This window comes from Ixodes scapularis, unplaced genomic scaffold, assembly GCF_016920785.2.
Source record: "Ixodes scapularis isolate PalLabHiFi unplaced genomic scaffold, ASM1692078v2 PGA_scaffold2__306_contigs__length_199485367, whole genome shotgun sequence".
NCBI classification, from domain to species: domain Eukaryota; kingdom Metazoa; phylum Arthropoda; class Arachnida; order Ixodida; family Ixodidae; genus Ixodes; species Ixodes scapularis.
The window spans coordinates 169,264,284-169,281,668 of NW_024609857.1; the positions used below are offsets into that span (position 1 = coordinate 169,264,284).

The following is a 17,385-nucleotide window of genomic DNA, read 5'->3' on the forward strand; positions in this document are numbered from 1 at the left end:
CCGACACGCGCAACACAGGTGCGCCACACCTCCCTTTAGCCTTCGAGAAACTTTACTAAAACACTTAATAGAAAACTCAACCTTGAAACCCGAACCCCCCCGCGTCCACGGAGACCGAACTAAATACGATAACAGCGCCACCCTTTAGCGACTAGTCAAAACTAAAAAGTTCATTTATATTGCTACTGCGAAATGGCAATGCGAGGTGGCGCTACCGACCCTTGCGCGAGTCGACCTCAACCGATACGTGCAGACGGGCAGTTTCCCGGCGTCGCCGCTGCGAGAGAAATGGCGTTGTGATCGCCATTTGTTTGATTCTCGAGTACGGGTCGAAGCCACTTTATCAAAGCAGGCACTTTGGCAGTTTCCGAACTGAGCTGTTTTACTCACGTTGCCTTCGAGGGAGACTAGGCGGCGGCGTTGCGCCGCGATCACCAGGGAGCAGGACCGCGGATGCAAAGATGTGCTACGATAAGGAACCCAAACATAAAAAGGCGTCGAAACTGAACGTTTTTTTTTTTTTTTTCAGAACGCAGCAAACTGCTGCCCCTGTGTTATATCATTCCAAAAAGACTTGATATTGTGGTTTGCAATCACGCTCAGCAAGTTTCTAATTGAAACCACATGTCTTTTTCACTAATTAAGAAGGGTAATTAACACATTTACTTAATAAGCCGTCTGATCGTTACGATAATTCCCCTATACTATGTCCCCCAGGCCGTAGAACCCACCTACACAAACCGCATAAACGTAGCATTCACGGCTTAAAAAAAAGACACACCACGTATAATAAGGACTATAAAATCACTCTGTAAAAGTTTTTCTATTGTGAGTGGTTATATCCATGGCCTATTAATGTCGAATAATATTGAAATGTAAAGTAACGCAAAAGTAACGTTCCTTATTTTTTAAAAGTAACGGAAAGATTGTTTCGTTGCATTGCAGGAGGGTAACAAATCTCAGCAACGTGTTAATTTTTAAGATGTAAGAAGTAACACATATCCCTACCTAATTTAGGTAACGGGCACAACTTTGACTGAAAGCCCCTTGATGAAACGCATGCTTCGCGTTTTTTCCAAGCCATTTGTAGTGTTGTGTTGGTTCAGAAGGTTGTTGCGGTTGTTGTGCGCAACACACTTTTTGGCTGTCAAGTCAAACATTTAGAAGACCGCATAACTGCTCTGGAGAAACTGGTTCTTGTGATGTTCATGAGACAGTTCATAGACCATGCGCAGGACGTGACGTAAGAGCACAGAATCAAACATTTTAACAATAAACACGACAACTAGAAGGAAGACTCGAAAGCAGAACACATCCTGCAGTAATGGATAAAATGTATCTATGCGCTCGCTTTAATTACAAAAATACGTGCGAAAAAAAAAAAAAGAAAAAAAACTGCCGCCATTTTAAATGTTTTGCTAAAGCTACAAACCCTTAAGAGACAAAGGCAGAGGTTTCTTTAGTGCAGCACCACTCATCCATTGCAGTTCATTACGATGGGGATGCTCTGCAAGCGGAGAATATACAGTCACACTAGTTTGGGGAGGGGGAGAGAATTCTCTCCCCCCCCCCCCCCCCCCCTTCCCTCACTCTAGAGTAACTGTCGTAGCCGTACCTCTAAATACAGCCCCAGTAGTCTACCCATAGAGCGGCCGCGGGTTGGACAGGTCCCTTTAGGTACTGGTGTTAGCGCACCGGAGCTCGGAGCACGTGGAGCGAGAACTCGCACTGCAGAACCCGCTCCTCCTGGGTTCTATCCCCGCCCCGGCTCGGTTTGTTCTCAATGACATCGTACCGACGTGGGTTAGTGGATCACTACCACGTTGTGGACATTAAAGCCCCTGGGCTAGAAGTGGTATTGCATAGGCTGAATGTTTTATTGTACACAACGGAGTCAGCAGATTTTCATTGGGGTTGGCTTCCCGTTGTGTTAACAGACACAGCCTTGCTACTTGTCGGTCAAGTGGGATAAGTGCTTTAACAGCGCACGGCTGAAGGCTCCGCTTGTGTACGCCACGAACCGATATGACTTCTTTTCTCAACAGATTTCTGAACACGCAGCCTGTTCAAGGGGTCGTCCAGTATCGCTTCGGCCTCAAAAGTGAAGCTGGCAAACAACAGTGGATCGGCAACGGAAAAGAGCCCAAACTCGTAAGCGCCCTATTTTTTTTTTTCAACAATGGCATCAGCGCTTTGAAACTAAAGAAAGCAAAAAGTCCTCCTTTTCTTTTTTTCACGCATGCACCCAGAAAATGTGAGCTGCATTTTTCGCTTCATAAGGGTGAAATCTAATATTACAGCAGTACTTTCAATCCAATCTTCGTGTGTCTGAGCTGAAAGTAAGATTACTTGTGGTTAAGGTGCCTTCACAAAAAAAAAAAAAAAAAAAAAATATTGCATGCTGTTTATAAAAATCCCGCACAAATTCAAACAATTCTTCGAACTTCCTACTCAGTGACGCCCTATCGACCGTTTTTGATAGATCTACAAAATTCCTTTCAACCAAAAAATATAAAGCAGAGACGGTATAGATTTGACGAAAAATTTATCACACACTTTTCGTACATTTTCCGTCACCACATTTCTATAGAAATTCTGTAGACCGAACTTGACAGAATAATAGGATGCAGTGCCTAAAGCGACGCCCACTTGGAGCCTTCATGTAGACGGTGTCTTTTTCCGACTGCATGTGTCAAATAATTATTCCTTTTTTAAATGCTTTACAGATGAAGATAGACTACCAATGCCTAGGAAATACTTTTCATAAAAAATGGCGACAAAATAAAAAGTTTTAACGCTTTGAACTGTTGAGGTTCTCTTCGTTTATATGATTGCCTTCCAAGTGCAGGGTATATACGCGATGGAATACATGCAATCGTTGTATTACTAGGGTTGGGAGTGCTTCGTGGCCTAAAGATTTGAGGTGTCTGCATATTTACACGCGACTTGTGGCAAATGCACGTTTCATGTAATGTTGCCAGACAAATTTTGGAGTAACGTTCACAATGCCTTCTTTTTGTCTGCGAAGAACTTACTACCAATAATATATTAAAAGGCAATAAGATGTAGTTAGAATTTTTATCCTTCTTATTTTAAATATTTCCATCCAAAAATTCTTGCACTAAGTTCTATAAAATATACAGAAACACGCGGTTGAAATGAAACAAACTATTCTGAAACAGTGCACACATTTCCTAAATGATATTTATCGTCTCGATACACTATTCTTTATAGTGGGTATTTGCAAAGTGGTTAAAATACTTTTTGTGAGGGTATGGTCTCTCCTTCATTAGTTCGCCTTCCCGAGCGATGTAACGCCTCGCAAATTTAGCGAAGCTTACGCTGGTGGGGAAAGCGAAGCCGGATGTGCCAGCCCGGGAAATCATGAATCGACGTGTTTTACTTTATTGATTTATTTATTTGGCATACTGTCAGTCATGTCCAGGACTTTGATAGGGGTGGAAACAATTTACACTTGAGGGAAACGGAGTACTTAAAACAATCTTCATTGAACGAAAATACTTGTTAGGGGCGCGAATGCTAGTTACGAGTGATACGTGATTGATGAGGGGTACAAAAACGCGATTGGTCGAAGGGGAACGAACCAAAAAGTACAATGAATAAAAGCTTCAACCGTGTTATTTTCCCGTCTTACCTCTAGCAACGGAAGGTTACACAGCGCATACAGCCCTGTCGGCGGATCTAATTTCCGATAACTATAAATAAAAAGTAGGGCCAGTCGCCGTACACCCTCCAGGATAAGGATGGAGAAACGGTTACAGGCGTACACCCTCCAGGGCAAGGATGAAAAAAATGTTAATGTGCAGGCAGTATGCCCTCCAGGAAAAGGATGATAAAACGGTTAATGTGCAGGCGAGCTGGTGTACGTTATACATGATGAATAATTGGGGTTGTGTGGAAATTTATACAGTGCGTAGTTGGTCAGTTATTTCAAAACTGCGACGATTCACTCGCTGTAGAGGAGCAATTTAGCCAGTGCAGTACAACCGATAGCCTGGGATTTTTAACGTGCACCACGCACTAGTGATACACGACCGCACGCCGGTACGATGCTCATCCAGATCGAAACGGGCAGGGGTGGGGCTCGAACCCAGGATCCCTGGGTTCTGCAGCGCGAGCTTTCACTCCATGTGCTCCGAGCTGATGTGCGCTAGACCACTCGGCCACCGATCCCCCTTATACATGATCACTGAAACCTAGCTGAGACTGTGGTTTGAAAAACGGAAGACTCGTGAAGAAAAAAGAAAAAGGGACACACAACGTCTCAAGACGTTGTCTTTCCCTTTTTCTTCCTCTTTCACGAGCCTTCCGTTTTTTAAACCACAGTCTCGGGTTTCATACTTCCGACGAGTATCCAAGGAGGGGGCGAACCAATATTTTGTAAGCGAGCAGTCTAGTTTCTGTGGATGCTAGTTTCAAGAACCGCCGTGGAAATGCTAGTCGAGTATCCGGCTTTTTAACAGTGTTAGTCACGCGTGTGTTCCATTGAAGATTGCTTCTTATACTAGAACTGGGGTTCTTATATTTGTCTACTTTTTCTAAGAGGACACTATCAAGGCTGTACGGATATGCTAAGGGATTTAATATATGTGACATGGACATACGAGCCGTTTTTCTTAAGCTCAGAAACATTAGCCACCTCGTGCCCGATTAGTTAACCCTATGCAGGCTCGCACATAGGTTAATTTGGTCAGATACAGAGGTTACTTTGGTGTACAAAACACAGTTGTCTACAAAACTGTTGCGTGTACCGCCATATTTTTAATCCGGTCGTTTATAAACATAAGAAAGAGCAACTACCCTAAAACTGTGCCTTGAGGCACACCTGAAGTAACAGCATAGAAATCCGAGTAGTTATTCGCAATGCTAACAAACCGTTTTCTATTGGCAGGAAAGGCCTTTGTCAATCCGAACAGAGTTTTGTTCTTTAGTATAGGTATTATGTTACAGATTGGCTTTCTGTGAATCACCTTCTCTAAAGCATTTTTAAAATGAAAAAAAAAAAGAAAACGTAAATCGGATCTCGACAATACAACTTCTTCGAAAAGAAATTCTTAATTTCGATCAGCTGAGTAACAGTAGGAAGTCTCTTTCGGAATGCACGTTGGCAGCTGCTAACTAAGCTGTGCTCAGCTAAGAATGTATGAATATATGATTGGAGCTATGTTCAATTATTTTACAGCAGGTTGATGTTAAGGAAATTGGGCGATAATTTGGCGGGTACCTTGAATTACTCTCCTTAAATATTGAAATCACTTTCCCTAATTTTCATTCATTTGAAATCAAAGAACAACCAAGCAATTCATGAAAGATAAGCAATACATACTTCGACGACCAATTGGCATACCTTTTTTTAAAAACGTATTTAAACTTTTGTGCTGTCCTCCTGCCTTTGAGTGGTCAATATCGAGAAGCAATGAAAAAAAATCCCTCCTGGCATAACATCACATTAAAAATTGCCGGTATAGTGACAAATTCATAACGCTCAGGTATTGTGCCGTCATAAAAAAAAAAAAAAAAAAAAAAAAAAAACTGTAGAAAAAGAGCTTTCAAATACATTCGTGAAAGTCTGACTTTTTTAAAACAACTCGGTCCCCTGTTTTGGGCGATTGCCGGAAAGCCTGTCATGCTTACGTTAAAATAATAGTGCTTGGTATTTTTTATCATTGATCTCAGACCCTTGTTGAAGCACCGTAGCTTGTCACGTACTACCGCTGCCTGCAATTTGCGCGCTTGCGCCCGACGCCTTGAAACTTTGCATTTCAGACGTATTATGTCTTTATTACTCCACGGGTTATTAGTGCGGTTCTTTTTCACCTTTTCCGGGACGTGATGAGCTATGCAATGCGTAGCTGTCTTTGATCTTTTGCCAGGGTTAATTGACGCTTAGTTTACAATCAAGACTGAATCGCTGAATGACATCAAATGAACAAATATCTTAAAGAGCTACGTCATCTGTACGATTAAAATCTTTATAGGGAAAAATTTCATGACGCGCTGTAAGGTTACCATTTAAAGGGATACTACAACGAAATTGCGGCGCTCATTTTTTGGTCTCTATGTGTTCAAAGGAGCAGTATCACATCGAACATACCAATATTTTGTTAAAAAAATCTCGAAAAGGAATTTTAAAGCGAATCAAACGATTAGCAAAGAGCACCTGGTGGATGTCGCTAACGCGTCGTTTGTAATGCCCGTCTAGGAACCTTGAGCGGTAGTGACGGTTATTGTCTCGCCTCCGGCCACGACGAGAGAAGAGGGGAAGGAGGAACTCCCCTCTTCCCGAGAATGCCTTTTGTGTGTCGCAGAAGTCGCTATTGTCCCTCTACAAGATTATAGAAGATTAACCCGTCACTCAAAATTCGTACAAAAGCAGCCGCTTCGGGGGCTGGAACGACTAGGCCATCCTCTTGACGTCAGCCTCGCCGTGGCTTTTCTCGTCCCGAGATGACCTACGTCACGATTGCGTTGGATGTCACGTGGTCTCCGCTGGGCCTTCTCCGAGCGCTTGCCAGAGCGGGCCGTTTTGTAACGAAAAATACAGCCACCAGGCTCAAAATACAAACGTGCGATTGTCATTTACGGAGATTGTGGATCATATTCAACCTATTTTTGAACACGACGGGAATATTTCAAATTTCGTTGAAGTATCCCTTTTAAATAGAGTGACAAAACAACCATGAGATGATCCGATATTCCTGACAAGACACTACACTCGTAAGGAAAGAGCAGCGTACTGCCACTTGAGAAAAACAAATTTAATACATATTTCGAATTTTCTTGGATTCTAATGAACTCCCGGATGACTTGCGTCCCGACATGTGAAAACATTTGTGTAAGAGACTTAATTGATCTGTCCGTTTTTTTTATTGTTCCTACGTCTCAGGGTTACTTTGGATGTCATTCACCAGCTCGCTTTCGTTTTTTACCTCTATTCATGACTATGAATGCAAGAGAGAGCAAAGCATCGCGAGTTCCTGGTAGTTATGTATACAGGTTAACCTCCCCAACCGTGAAATTGCTTGCGAATATTATTACCCTTTTCATTCAACGTGCAGTTCCACAAGAAAATAATTTAAACGCTGCACAAAGTGAAAGGATGTGACTGGAGGGCAGTAAACCATTCCTATTAAGACCTCCGGCCTTGATATCTTAAGTCTACACTAAACGCATTCAAAGTCGGGGGTGCCTTCTTTTGTAACACAACCGATACAGTTATTTATTATAACAGGTGCTCCACCCCCTCTGCCCTCTCAATCTTTCATAACAGTACCATATCCAGGAGGAACAACTTCGAAATCGAAAATAGAACATACTAAAAACATCTCAGTAATTATAGCAACAGAAGGATCATGCACGACAAGGATGTTTTCCAAATCAATAGTTTTACTCACGATACTCTTAGGATTTAAAATGATTATTGAAAATGCCTTTCAGTTCTCATCCTTTCGTTGTCATTCCCCTCGGGGTTGAAAACTTTTTTGTACATGTTCGTAGGGGATCAGTGTTTGTTCATCCCAAGCGTAAACACCTCCGTTTATTTTTAGTTTATCGAACACGAGAAATACTTTATCACCTTTCGTTCTGTATGCTATAAAACTTTGCCAGAGATTTTGTGGAATACTTCGTACCCGCCTAGAGTAATCATAATTGATAAAAAATGTTGTACCTTTTAAACGTTTCGCATTGCTGATGATGCCTGTCTTTTCCTTGAAATTTTCAAGTCATAAGATTATTGGTCGTGGTTCATCATGAAACATCTTTCCTATCCTGTGAACGCGTTCTGCAATCTCGACATCTAAATTTAGTTTTGTTTTTAAGATCCGATCAACAAACTTATCCGTTGACAACTGCTCTGTCTCGTGCGTGACTTCCTTTATGGCCTGCAGTCTTTTGTCAAGGCCACCATTGATTTTTTTTTATATCTTCTGCGATCTGTTTTTGTACGACTAAAAGCTCCTTCAGATGTTTCTGGGTAAGAGGACCGGGATTTAGCTCGACACCTCCACTAAGTTCTAACTATAACAACGTGACGTTCCAGCACTTACACGAAATATCTCAGGGGCCTGTGGGCTTCGCAACACGAATAAAAAGACAATTACTCTTTAGGCAAGAATGTGAACAACTTTTACGAACCTGTACAAGAAAGAGTAGTGGATTAGGTATAGCGCTGGCTCCGTGCTGCCAAGCCCACCTTATCCGCCATTCGTGACACTGGGAGTAAATCTAACGCTTTCCTCCGCTTCTTAAACTGTCTCGATTCACTTTCCTGTGCAGCTTATTGACGGAATAGCACGTTTCCAAGTGGGCAGAGACAGCATTGCGCGGCGTCTGGGAGCTCCTCTGGAGAGTCTGTTCCGTGGCCGATACCGCCTGGTGATCGAGGCCACGGTGACCGAAGAGGCGACCGCCGCCAAGCAGTCTGCTCGCAACGAGAAGGCCGTCTTCTCCACCACGCCGTTCGTCATCTCCACGAGCAAGAGCCAGAAGAGCTTCAAGCCTGGCGTAAAGACCTATGCCATCGTAAGTGTGTCTCAGCTGCAGATGGGAGGGCCGTCATTTCTAAAAGGTAAAACAACCGAAAGTCATAAATAGGCACCTCGCGCAGTCAATATGTGAAAGGGACACTAGAATCCCCCAAAATGTTTTTTTCTGTTGTGGCAGAAATAGACACACCTGTCATAAAAAAAAATCCCCCTCCGTCGAAAAAAAACAACAACAACAACAACAAAACAACAAGAATAAATGAGCGCAATATGTACATTATTAAACTTATTTGAGCGATTGTGAAACATTCGATTTTGGGGTCGACGTCTCGAAACCTAAGCAGATTTCGGAAAAGCCATGAACTCTAAATGAGAATCGCGCTGTAAATATTGGGCTTACTAAAATCTACAGGTGTTGAATTCTGGCACTTAAAAATAAACACAGTTTTTTGTGAGTTCAGCATCCTTTTGAGACAGGATGTGGACAAGCATGGTTATTTCATTCTAACTAGTGTCATCCGGTCAGAATACACGGCAACCAATCGCTTACTAATGGCAAAAACAGGAACGCACTCAAAATCGGCCTCACCTGTTGATCATAAGTTCCTGATGCCTAAGCGTTCTCAGAAGTATCTGCAGGCGCACCACGCAGAAAAGAGGTGGCAGAACGTAAATTATTCACATTTCTCGAATCGATGAAGAGGGCTTCCAGTACCTTGCAGCAGCAATCATCATAAACAGGGGGAGAAAAAGCAGGACTGCACGGTCACTGAACCGGAATAACTCCAGTCTTCCTCATTCAGAAACCTGATTCCCAGACGATCAATAATTTATGTTCGCGGGCATCATGAGACTGCACGCATTCATTGTTAGTGGAGCATCTCTTTGCGTTATAATGAAAACGAGGGGACAACCATACGTTCATATAATTTTGTTTTTATTTTATTCAGACACATTTCTGACACTCTGATGAGAGCTATAGCAGGTATGTGAAGAGCAAGATGTTAGCATACGACGCACAGTGAATAAGTGTTGCCTCCTGTGTCGTCAATTCATAGAGAACTAATATTCCTAGAAAATGTATGGAGCACATTACATGTTCGCGTGTATTGGCTACGTGTGAGCTAACAACTCCATTTTGTTTTTGTATATCAGAGCGGTTTGCAAATTTCAACCTTCCGCGAAACCAGCTTTATACGTATTTATTTATTTGTACATGCAATTGCCAACCGCAATGACCTCATTTGAGATCATCGCGGGAGATGGGGGAGATGGGGGCTACAACAGTAATATGAATACAAAACGCTAGAAAATAACGATAAAAACACCTTATGACCAAGGAAGATGCGTAAGCGCCGAAATAAATTATTGCAGTAATGATTTGTAAGATCTTACAATCCCGTACAGAGACATATTATGTTTATTGTTACAAAAAAGGGGGCTTTTATTAAAGTACTCTGTCACCGTCTCACGAAAAACAGAACATAGTTATGCAATGCTCCAGCTTAAGTTCAGACGCAGCCGAGGCTACGAACAAATGGTACCAATCAGCACCGTCGAAAGCGCAATTCCTCTTCTGTTCATGATTGGTTCAGCGATGCTAGAGGAACACAAGGAAAACCATGTTGGTGCGCTTTTCACGCTCTCTGATTGGTTCCAGCTCGCAGCGTCGCCTGCGTCTGGACTGAAGCTGAAACCAAGTATCAAAATAGATCCATACACCACAGAGTGGGGTTCAGCTATTCTTGTTATTCATACTAAGAGCAATAATTATGAACATGACTATTCATCGCATCAAACAGTAAAATCAGGAGTGACCCAAGGAACCGCGCTTGGTCTGCTGCTCTTTTTCTTATTTGCGCGAATGACCTGCCACTCTATTCTGTCCATTACTTTATAAGGTCATATGTCGACGACTGTACGTTATTTAAGAAGATTAAAATTCCAGAAGATTGTGCGATGTTAGACAATGATCTAAAACTGATCGAAACATCGTGTCAACATGCTGATTCGAGGTTAGAATGTTCGACACGCCGAACCTTCTACGCCGATTGTTCCAGAAGCCTACGCGTGCACAAAAGGGGCTCCGCGTGGCAAGCCTGATTCAGTTTCGCCCCAGCGTTCGACTCTGCTGTCACGCCGACTTCGACGCCCGCGACGCGCTGCTTTCTTCTGTTTCCTTTTTATTTTTGGGCACAAGTTCGCCCCATTAAACGTTTAGTTTCTCCAGTTATTATCGGCTCATCACTTGTCATTCGTGACAATATAAAACCTATGGTTTAACAAACGAGTTTATCTACATGTCTGCCTTCAGCACGACCGGGCGGCTGCTGAGCTGCCGTTAGCCGCCGCTACCGCCATCTGTCGGCTGTTGCGCCGGTCAGAGTGTGTGCGCTTAGCACACGGGCGCCATAGGGAAAGAAAACCAGCAACTTCTTTTTTTATTTTTTATTTACGAAAGTTTTTTTTTTTTTTTTTACTTTGGATGCTATGCATTCACCACCTTCAGGTGCCCCTGTGCTAAATCGTAAATGTTGCCAAGCCGAATAATGCGGTCCCCTTAAAGCCTTCATTCAGATCCGGGACCCCGTAAAACATAATTGATACTGGGAACTATATCGACAAATGATGTGCTCTTGTTAAAGAGGAGCTCACAAACCTTTATTTGAATATAGCATGCTTTAATTTCATTTCTGAATAAAAAAGAAGAAAACTTTATTGACCATCCTTTATAAAATGATCTAATATGACGACACTATCAGGGAACATCTTCAGGGACTCTCTAATGGTACTCCTTAATTTATTGTCATATTCATTTTCGGTTTCACAACACGTGATCTTTTGCCAGTTGTTTTACCTCTAGTGAATTTTTAGCACGTCCGGACGGAGTCATATCTGACGACCCGAAATACAAAGGAGCAATACAAAAAAAGAAGCAACCTCATAAAAACAAACGCAAAAATGCTGCAATCTTCCGAGCGCATAATCCGTTACCGTTACGTGATTTCTTTTCATTTGTATTCCCAGAGTATGGTCGAGGTACTAAATAGACACAGAAATCAGGTGTGGTAATTTTAGTAAGCCTGTAGCATGCACCACCAACGCAGTTCCACTTGACCTCATTCTATGGGTTTCTGTTGCCCACCACAGGCCCAAGTGACGTACCTGAACGGAGATGCTGCCCGAGGAATCGAGATGCAGTTGACAAACAGGGGTCCGAAGAACCTAAGCACGAAGGCAACCACAGACAATGATGGCATCGCCACATTTCCCATCTCGACAGCAATCAACGACGATTCCCTGAACTTGAAGGTGACACCTTAGGAAATGCTAAGTCCACGCATTACTTTGTTAAAAATATTACATTAAATTGAGGAGCGTATTCAAGCAAACAATAAAGGTAACTGGCGTTTTTTTGGAAACGTTCCCAAAAAGGTACCTCCCAAGGAGGTCCAAAATGGCGGTCGACGTTCCGCTAAGCATAAGAGCAAAAGCGCGGCCAGTGATATATATATATATATATATTAATAAGACTGCGACGATTTATTTACACCAGGCGATAGCGCCTTTGTGAATGGTGTCGGTCCTCGTAGTGTTATACTCTAAATACTGCACCTTAAAAACCTCCTGGGCGTTTATTCTCCTTCATGGCACATGAAGGGTCCACCTTTTCAATCTGCAAAGTGCTTCCAGTGAATGGCAAGGCGCAAAAAACTGGGTGACTGGAAACTGCCACATATGCAGGAACTATGAGTAGGCGAGACATCATGCTTGTTGCCCCGTCACAGAACGGATGGATGGATGGATATTTATGGCTTTACCCTTTGTAACGGGCAGTAACTTGTGCCACCTAGCCTAAGTTTAAAAGACGGACATATGAATCTTTTTGGCCCTTTTAAGCTAATTTTCTTTCCGCAAACTATCACCGAGCAGTCAGGGATATCACCACGATGACCTTTAGAAAATCTAACAAAAAAGAAAAATTACTCCCCGCCTTTTTCCCCCGCAAGAGAGTCGCCAAATTTCCTCTGGTTTCATTTCATTTATTATTGCTTAAGGGCCCCTGAGGGGGCACTACCTATAGGGGGTAATACAAAACACAAAGTAACATTTCAGGAGATTAGATACAACGTAGAAGCAAAGGTGACAACATCCGTTCGAAAAATACTAAACTAAAGTTAGGGTAACAGATGCAGAGTCAGCTCTGCAAGAAATGACCTCTGATCTGTAATTGTTACGAGAGATTCTGGTAGTGAATTCCAGTGCTTTGTGCACAAAAGAAAAGTTGATTTTTTAAAAGTGTTTGTTCTGGCAAAGGGTAGCTCGATCGAGTTTGTGGCAATTATCATGACGGAAGGAGATATGATTTGTTGCGGGAAAGAACTCCCGGTCAGTCCATGATTTATAAAAGAGGTGGTGAAAAAAAAAATCTCTCTACGGTGCGCCTATTCTCAAGAGGAGGTAATAATATTGAGGCCTTGAGGGCAGAAATACTTCTGGGCGAATAGTCGTGAAGGATAAATCTAGTCGCGCAGTTTTGTACTGATGCTAACATGTCCGAAAGGTAAGTCTGGTGGGGGTTCTAGAGGGTAGAAACATATTGCAACTTGGATCTAACAAGGGTACAGTATGACAGCTGTTTAATCTTCGGTGAGGCTTGACGTAGGTTGCGTCTAAGGAATCCTAAGGTTTTATAACCACTTGAAGTTATGTTTTCAATATGTGTTTTCCATAATAGATCAGACCTTAGGTAAACGTGAAGGTGTTTCCAAGACAAAATCTTTTCTACAGGTTTTGATATGAGTTGATAGGAATAATTTACTGGTTTACGAGGTTTAGAAAAAGGTACACATTTACATGTACTATGATTAATAGAAATGAGCCATTCATCACGCTAGACTTAAATTAATCTTATGTATTGTTGAAATGCTAGGCAATCATCTTTACTAGTAATAGCGCGATAAATACCAAGGTCATCAGCAAATAGACGAACACAGCTTTCCAGGCGATAACCGATATCATTTATGTAAACAAGTAAGATTAGGGAACCAGTAGAGAGAGTAGCCTGAGGCACCCCTGGGATAGCTAGTAAAGATTGCGAAGAGGCTTTACCCAGACTCACAGATTGGGTTCTAGTCGCAAGAAAAGTACTTTTCCAGCTTAGTAACACAGTAATAATACTTAACTGGTTTAATTTTGCGATCAGTCTACAGTGGGGCATACGGTCAAATGCTTTCGAAAAGTCTATAAATAGAGCATCTGTTTTGTTTAAGTGAGTTGAGGTTACTGTGAATATCGGTTACCAACTCGACAAGCTGCGCTGAACATGATAAATTTTCAAGAAATTCATGCGGATACGAAAATAATACATCTTTGGCATCCGAAAATTCCAGAATGTTTGTAAAAATAATATGTTCCAATAGTTTGCTACGAACACTTGTTAAGGAGATCTGCCTATAATTGTTCAAATCGTCAGATGACCTGGACTCATGAATTGGAATGATATTTGCATGTCTCTAGTCACTAGTGAGGCCACCAGTAATAAGCAACTGGTTGAAAATCTTATAGAGGTAGAGAAACGAGGCCTGCTTAGTAATCTTTTAAATTTTACTGTTTATATCATTAGGACCAGGAGCGAAGCTGAGAGGAAGTTGCATATCATCGCGACCAGGAGCGAAGCTGAGAGGAGGTTGCTTTATTAATTTTGATATTTCTTCAGGATTAGTTGTAACAGATTTCATTTCATCAGTCACGTGCTGAGGAGGTAATTGCGGTATGGGAAAAGTTTCACGATAAAAAAAAGAACTACTGAAATACTCGTTAAATTTATCATTACTCATTTTATTTTCAGTCAGCCGCTTACCAGTCTAGTCTGAGATAACTGGACTTTTGTTTGACGAGGGATTAATTATTTTACACAGCCTCCGTGGGTTAAAAACAAAAATGTTATACAGATCGTTTGAAAGGAAATTCAGTTTTGCATTCCTCATTTAGCGTTTATAAATTCTAGTGAAATCACGGAAGCAAGACCGTGAGGCATCGCCCTCGTCTTTTCTTGGTGACTAGAAAAAGCCTTTATTTTTTCCCTGGCATTCTCTTTGTACTTAAGTTGAACCACGGCGACATGTGGTTAGAAATTAATCGAGATTTTGGAACAGATAAATCAATGAGGTTATGAAAAATTTTTTTGATAATGTGCCAGTTATGCTCTACTGATATTGTGTGAATTGATGCCCAAAATATGGAAATGCCTCTAAAAGACAAAGAACGGGTTGATGAAAATACAAGAATCAAAGAAAGAATAAAAACACTTAGGGACAAGGACAGGCAGCACAGTTCTTTCAACTAGCCACGAACATTTACTGATGTCTCCTTCAATACGCACGACCTCCCTCCCAACTTCTTAAAAGGTACATGAAAAAGTTTATTTGGGAGATTTTTGTCTTTTTCCGAGAGATTTTTTCTTCTTCTTTAGTTTAAAAAGTTGGGAGGGAGATAGTACGTATTGAAGGAGACCTCAGTAAATGTTCGTGGCTAGTTGAAAGAACTGTGCTGCCTGTCCTTGTCTCTTAGTGTACTTATTCTTTCTTTGATTCTTGCCTCTAAAAGCTTTGCATTAATGCTGTCAAAGTCAACTTTAGCATAGTTCCGAATTTTCTTTTTTTTATATCACAGGGGATGGAACACTAATGGATAGATGAATATTAAAAAGAGAGTGGTCACTAAACAAACCAAGATGGTGCACATCGCCTACGTAGTCAGCGTGGGTTGTAACAAATATATCTAAGGTTGCATCGTCTCGCGTCGGTTTTTTGATAATTTGGTAAAATAACAAAAGTACTCATAACATCAAGAAATACACGGCTTTCTTGCTTGTTTTTACGCGAGGGGTTGACACTATCTGAAACCCAGTCAAATCCTGGAAATCTAAACTCTCCAAATAAAGTAACCGTACAATTAGACTGCACAGAAAACAACTTCTCAAGACAGTGCTTTAATCTTGACACGAAGGAACAATCGAAGTTCGGGGATCGATAACACAGACCTATAACAAAGTTTTTTTGCAAAATTTTCAACTGAACCCACATTATATCGATGTCTGTTTCAATATCAACTGCAGAGGCAAGTAAGTGGTCCCTAACAGCAATCAGAGCGCCGCCGCCCTTGTTGATTAATCTATACTTGCGAAAGAGAAAAGCAAGAATTCAAGAGATCGTTATCTGATATAACCGGGGACAGCCACGTTTCTGTGCCGAGGATGACTTGGCTATCTTACATGTTGGAACGATCAAGCAAAGCATCTTATTTTTTTTTAATACGCTTCGGAATTTGTAAACAGAAAATGAGTGCGTGTAACGTGCGCAAGGGCAGCAAAGGTTCTTTGGTCACTTGATAACCGTAAGTCGAGGGGTACTTTTTTTAGTTTTAGTTCAAGAACTCGGCCTTCAACGAAGTCGTACCCGTATATCTTTTTGAAACAGTACAGTTTATCGATCTTGAGCTTAGATTTTAGATTTTGTAGCCGTAACTTTTTGCCGAATTTCCAGAGTTTAGACCGTGCTAACCCAGTTCGTCATGAAAGGTCCTTGTCGATCCAAATTTTGTCGGATCCATGTTTTTTTTTTAATTTAGGGGCGTTCTTTATCATAGCAACCTTATCTCGCTAGTCAAGGAGCTTAATCTTGACTGGCTATGTAATGTTACCATAGGACTTGCATCCGAGTCTGTGAAAGCGTTAAAAAATTCCTACTTCGTCACCAAGTACGTCTAAGTAGAAACTTTTCACGTGGGATTCCGGTTGGGTTTGTGATTCCTCCTCGACTTCACTAAACCATTTAATTCTGAAATTAGTGCGTCTTGATCGGTCGTTGAGGTCACCAATGACTTCAACTGGTTCCAGGGTGCTAGCGTTGGCACACCTAGAGTGGTTAAGTTGACCTTTGATGGTTTCAACCTCAATTTTTAGCTGTCTGAAGTAGTCACGGATTTGCGTAAGGTCTGGAGTATTAACCTCTAAGGCCGTTACCCTTTCTAATTAAAAAAATAAATTCCTAGGGTGATGTGAACAAGTCGGCTGGGATTTTCGCTCTGGTATTTCGAGTTGGCGGAAATCAGTGCCTCGATAAAATTTTGCAGTTATGAAATTTTGCTGTCGTCGGATACGCAACCAGGTCCGGGATTGCGCTCGACGTCCCCAGCACACAATAAAATCAATGCCACACTAAGCAAGAGGCAAACACTTTGCCCGACAGCAATCCTTGGTGTCAACCAAACGAATGGCGTGAAACTACCTTTGACTGCCGCCTCAGCTTATCGGAAAGACCAATTCGGGCACGATAATTGCACAAATCAACACCCATGGCTTGGGATTTGCAGCCAACATGCAAAAAGGGGCAGAGGAGTGTTCTAACACGTCCACCTGGGTAAACACAATTCACTGTGTGTGCCTTGAAAGACTGGGCTGCAGATCCCATGAGGCGATCGTGTTCCACGGCTTTTATAGCTGTAGCACCGGAAAAGTTCAGGGCACGTGAGGTTCAGCGGTGCCCAGAGGAAAATCCCTCAGCGAGGACCTTGCGCTTGCGTCGAGTCGGTGCGTGTTCCGTCGTCAGCTGATTCAGCAGTGTATCGATGATAGGAGATAACTGGCCTCTGTGCTGGGTAATCGTAGCTACCTGGGGAAACACGGGTCACTGTTAGTGCCTTGAAAGACTGGGCTGCAGACCCCTGTCAGCAAGACGCTACTAGTTTTAAGTATGAGGTTCAAGCCTTGTCCGCGTTACCCCAGCACCGGACCCACTAGGGACAGGGTTGAGACTTTGGATTAAAACTTTGAATTGGGCTAGTTGATTCATTATGATCTAGAGGTCTTAAAAAC

General features: G+C 42.1%; 1 protein-coding gene across 1 annotated transcript in view; it reads left to right on the forward strand.

The window, feature by feature from the left end:
• LOC8032842 (venom factor) overlaps positions 1 to 17,385 on the forward strand; it is a 229,019-nt gene that overhangs the window by 51,155 nt on the left and 160,479 nt on the right. Inside the window, exons 8-10 of the mRNA XM_042292110.1 lie at positions 2,046 to 2,151; positions 8,299 to 8,544; positions 11,658 to 11,819. Of these exons, the coding sequence (XP_042148044.1) occupies positions 2,046 to 2,151; positions 8,299 to 8,544; positions 11,658 to 11,819 (514 nt within the window). The remainder of the gene's footprint in view (positions 1 to 2,045; positions 2,152 to 8,298; positions 8,545 to 11,657; positions 11,820 to 17,385) is intronic.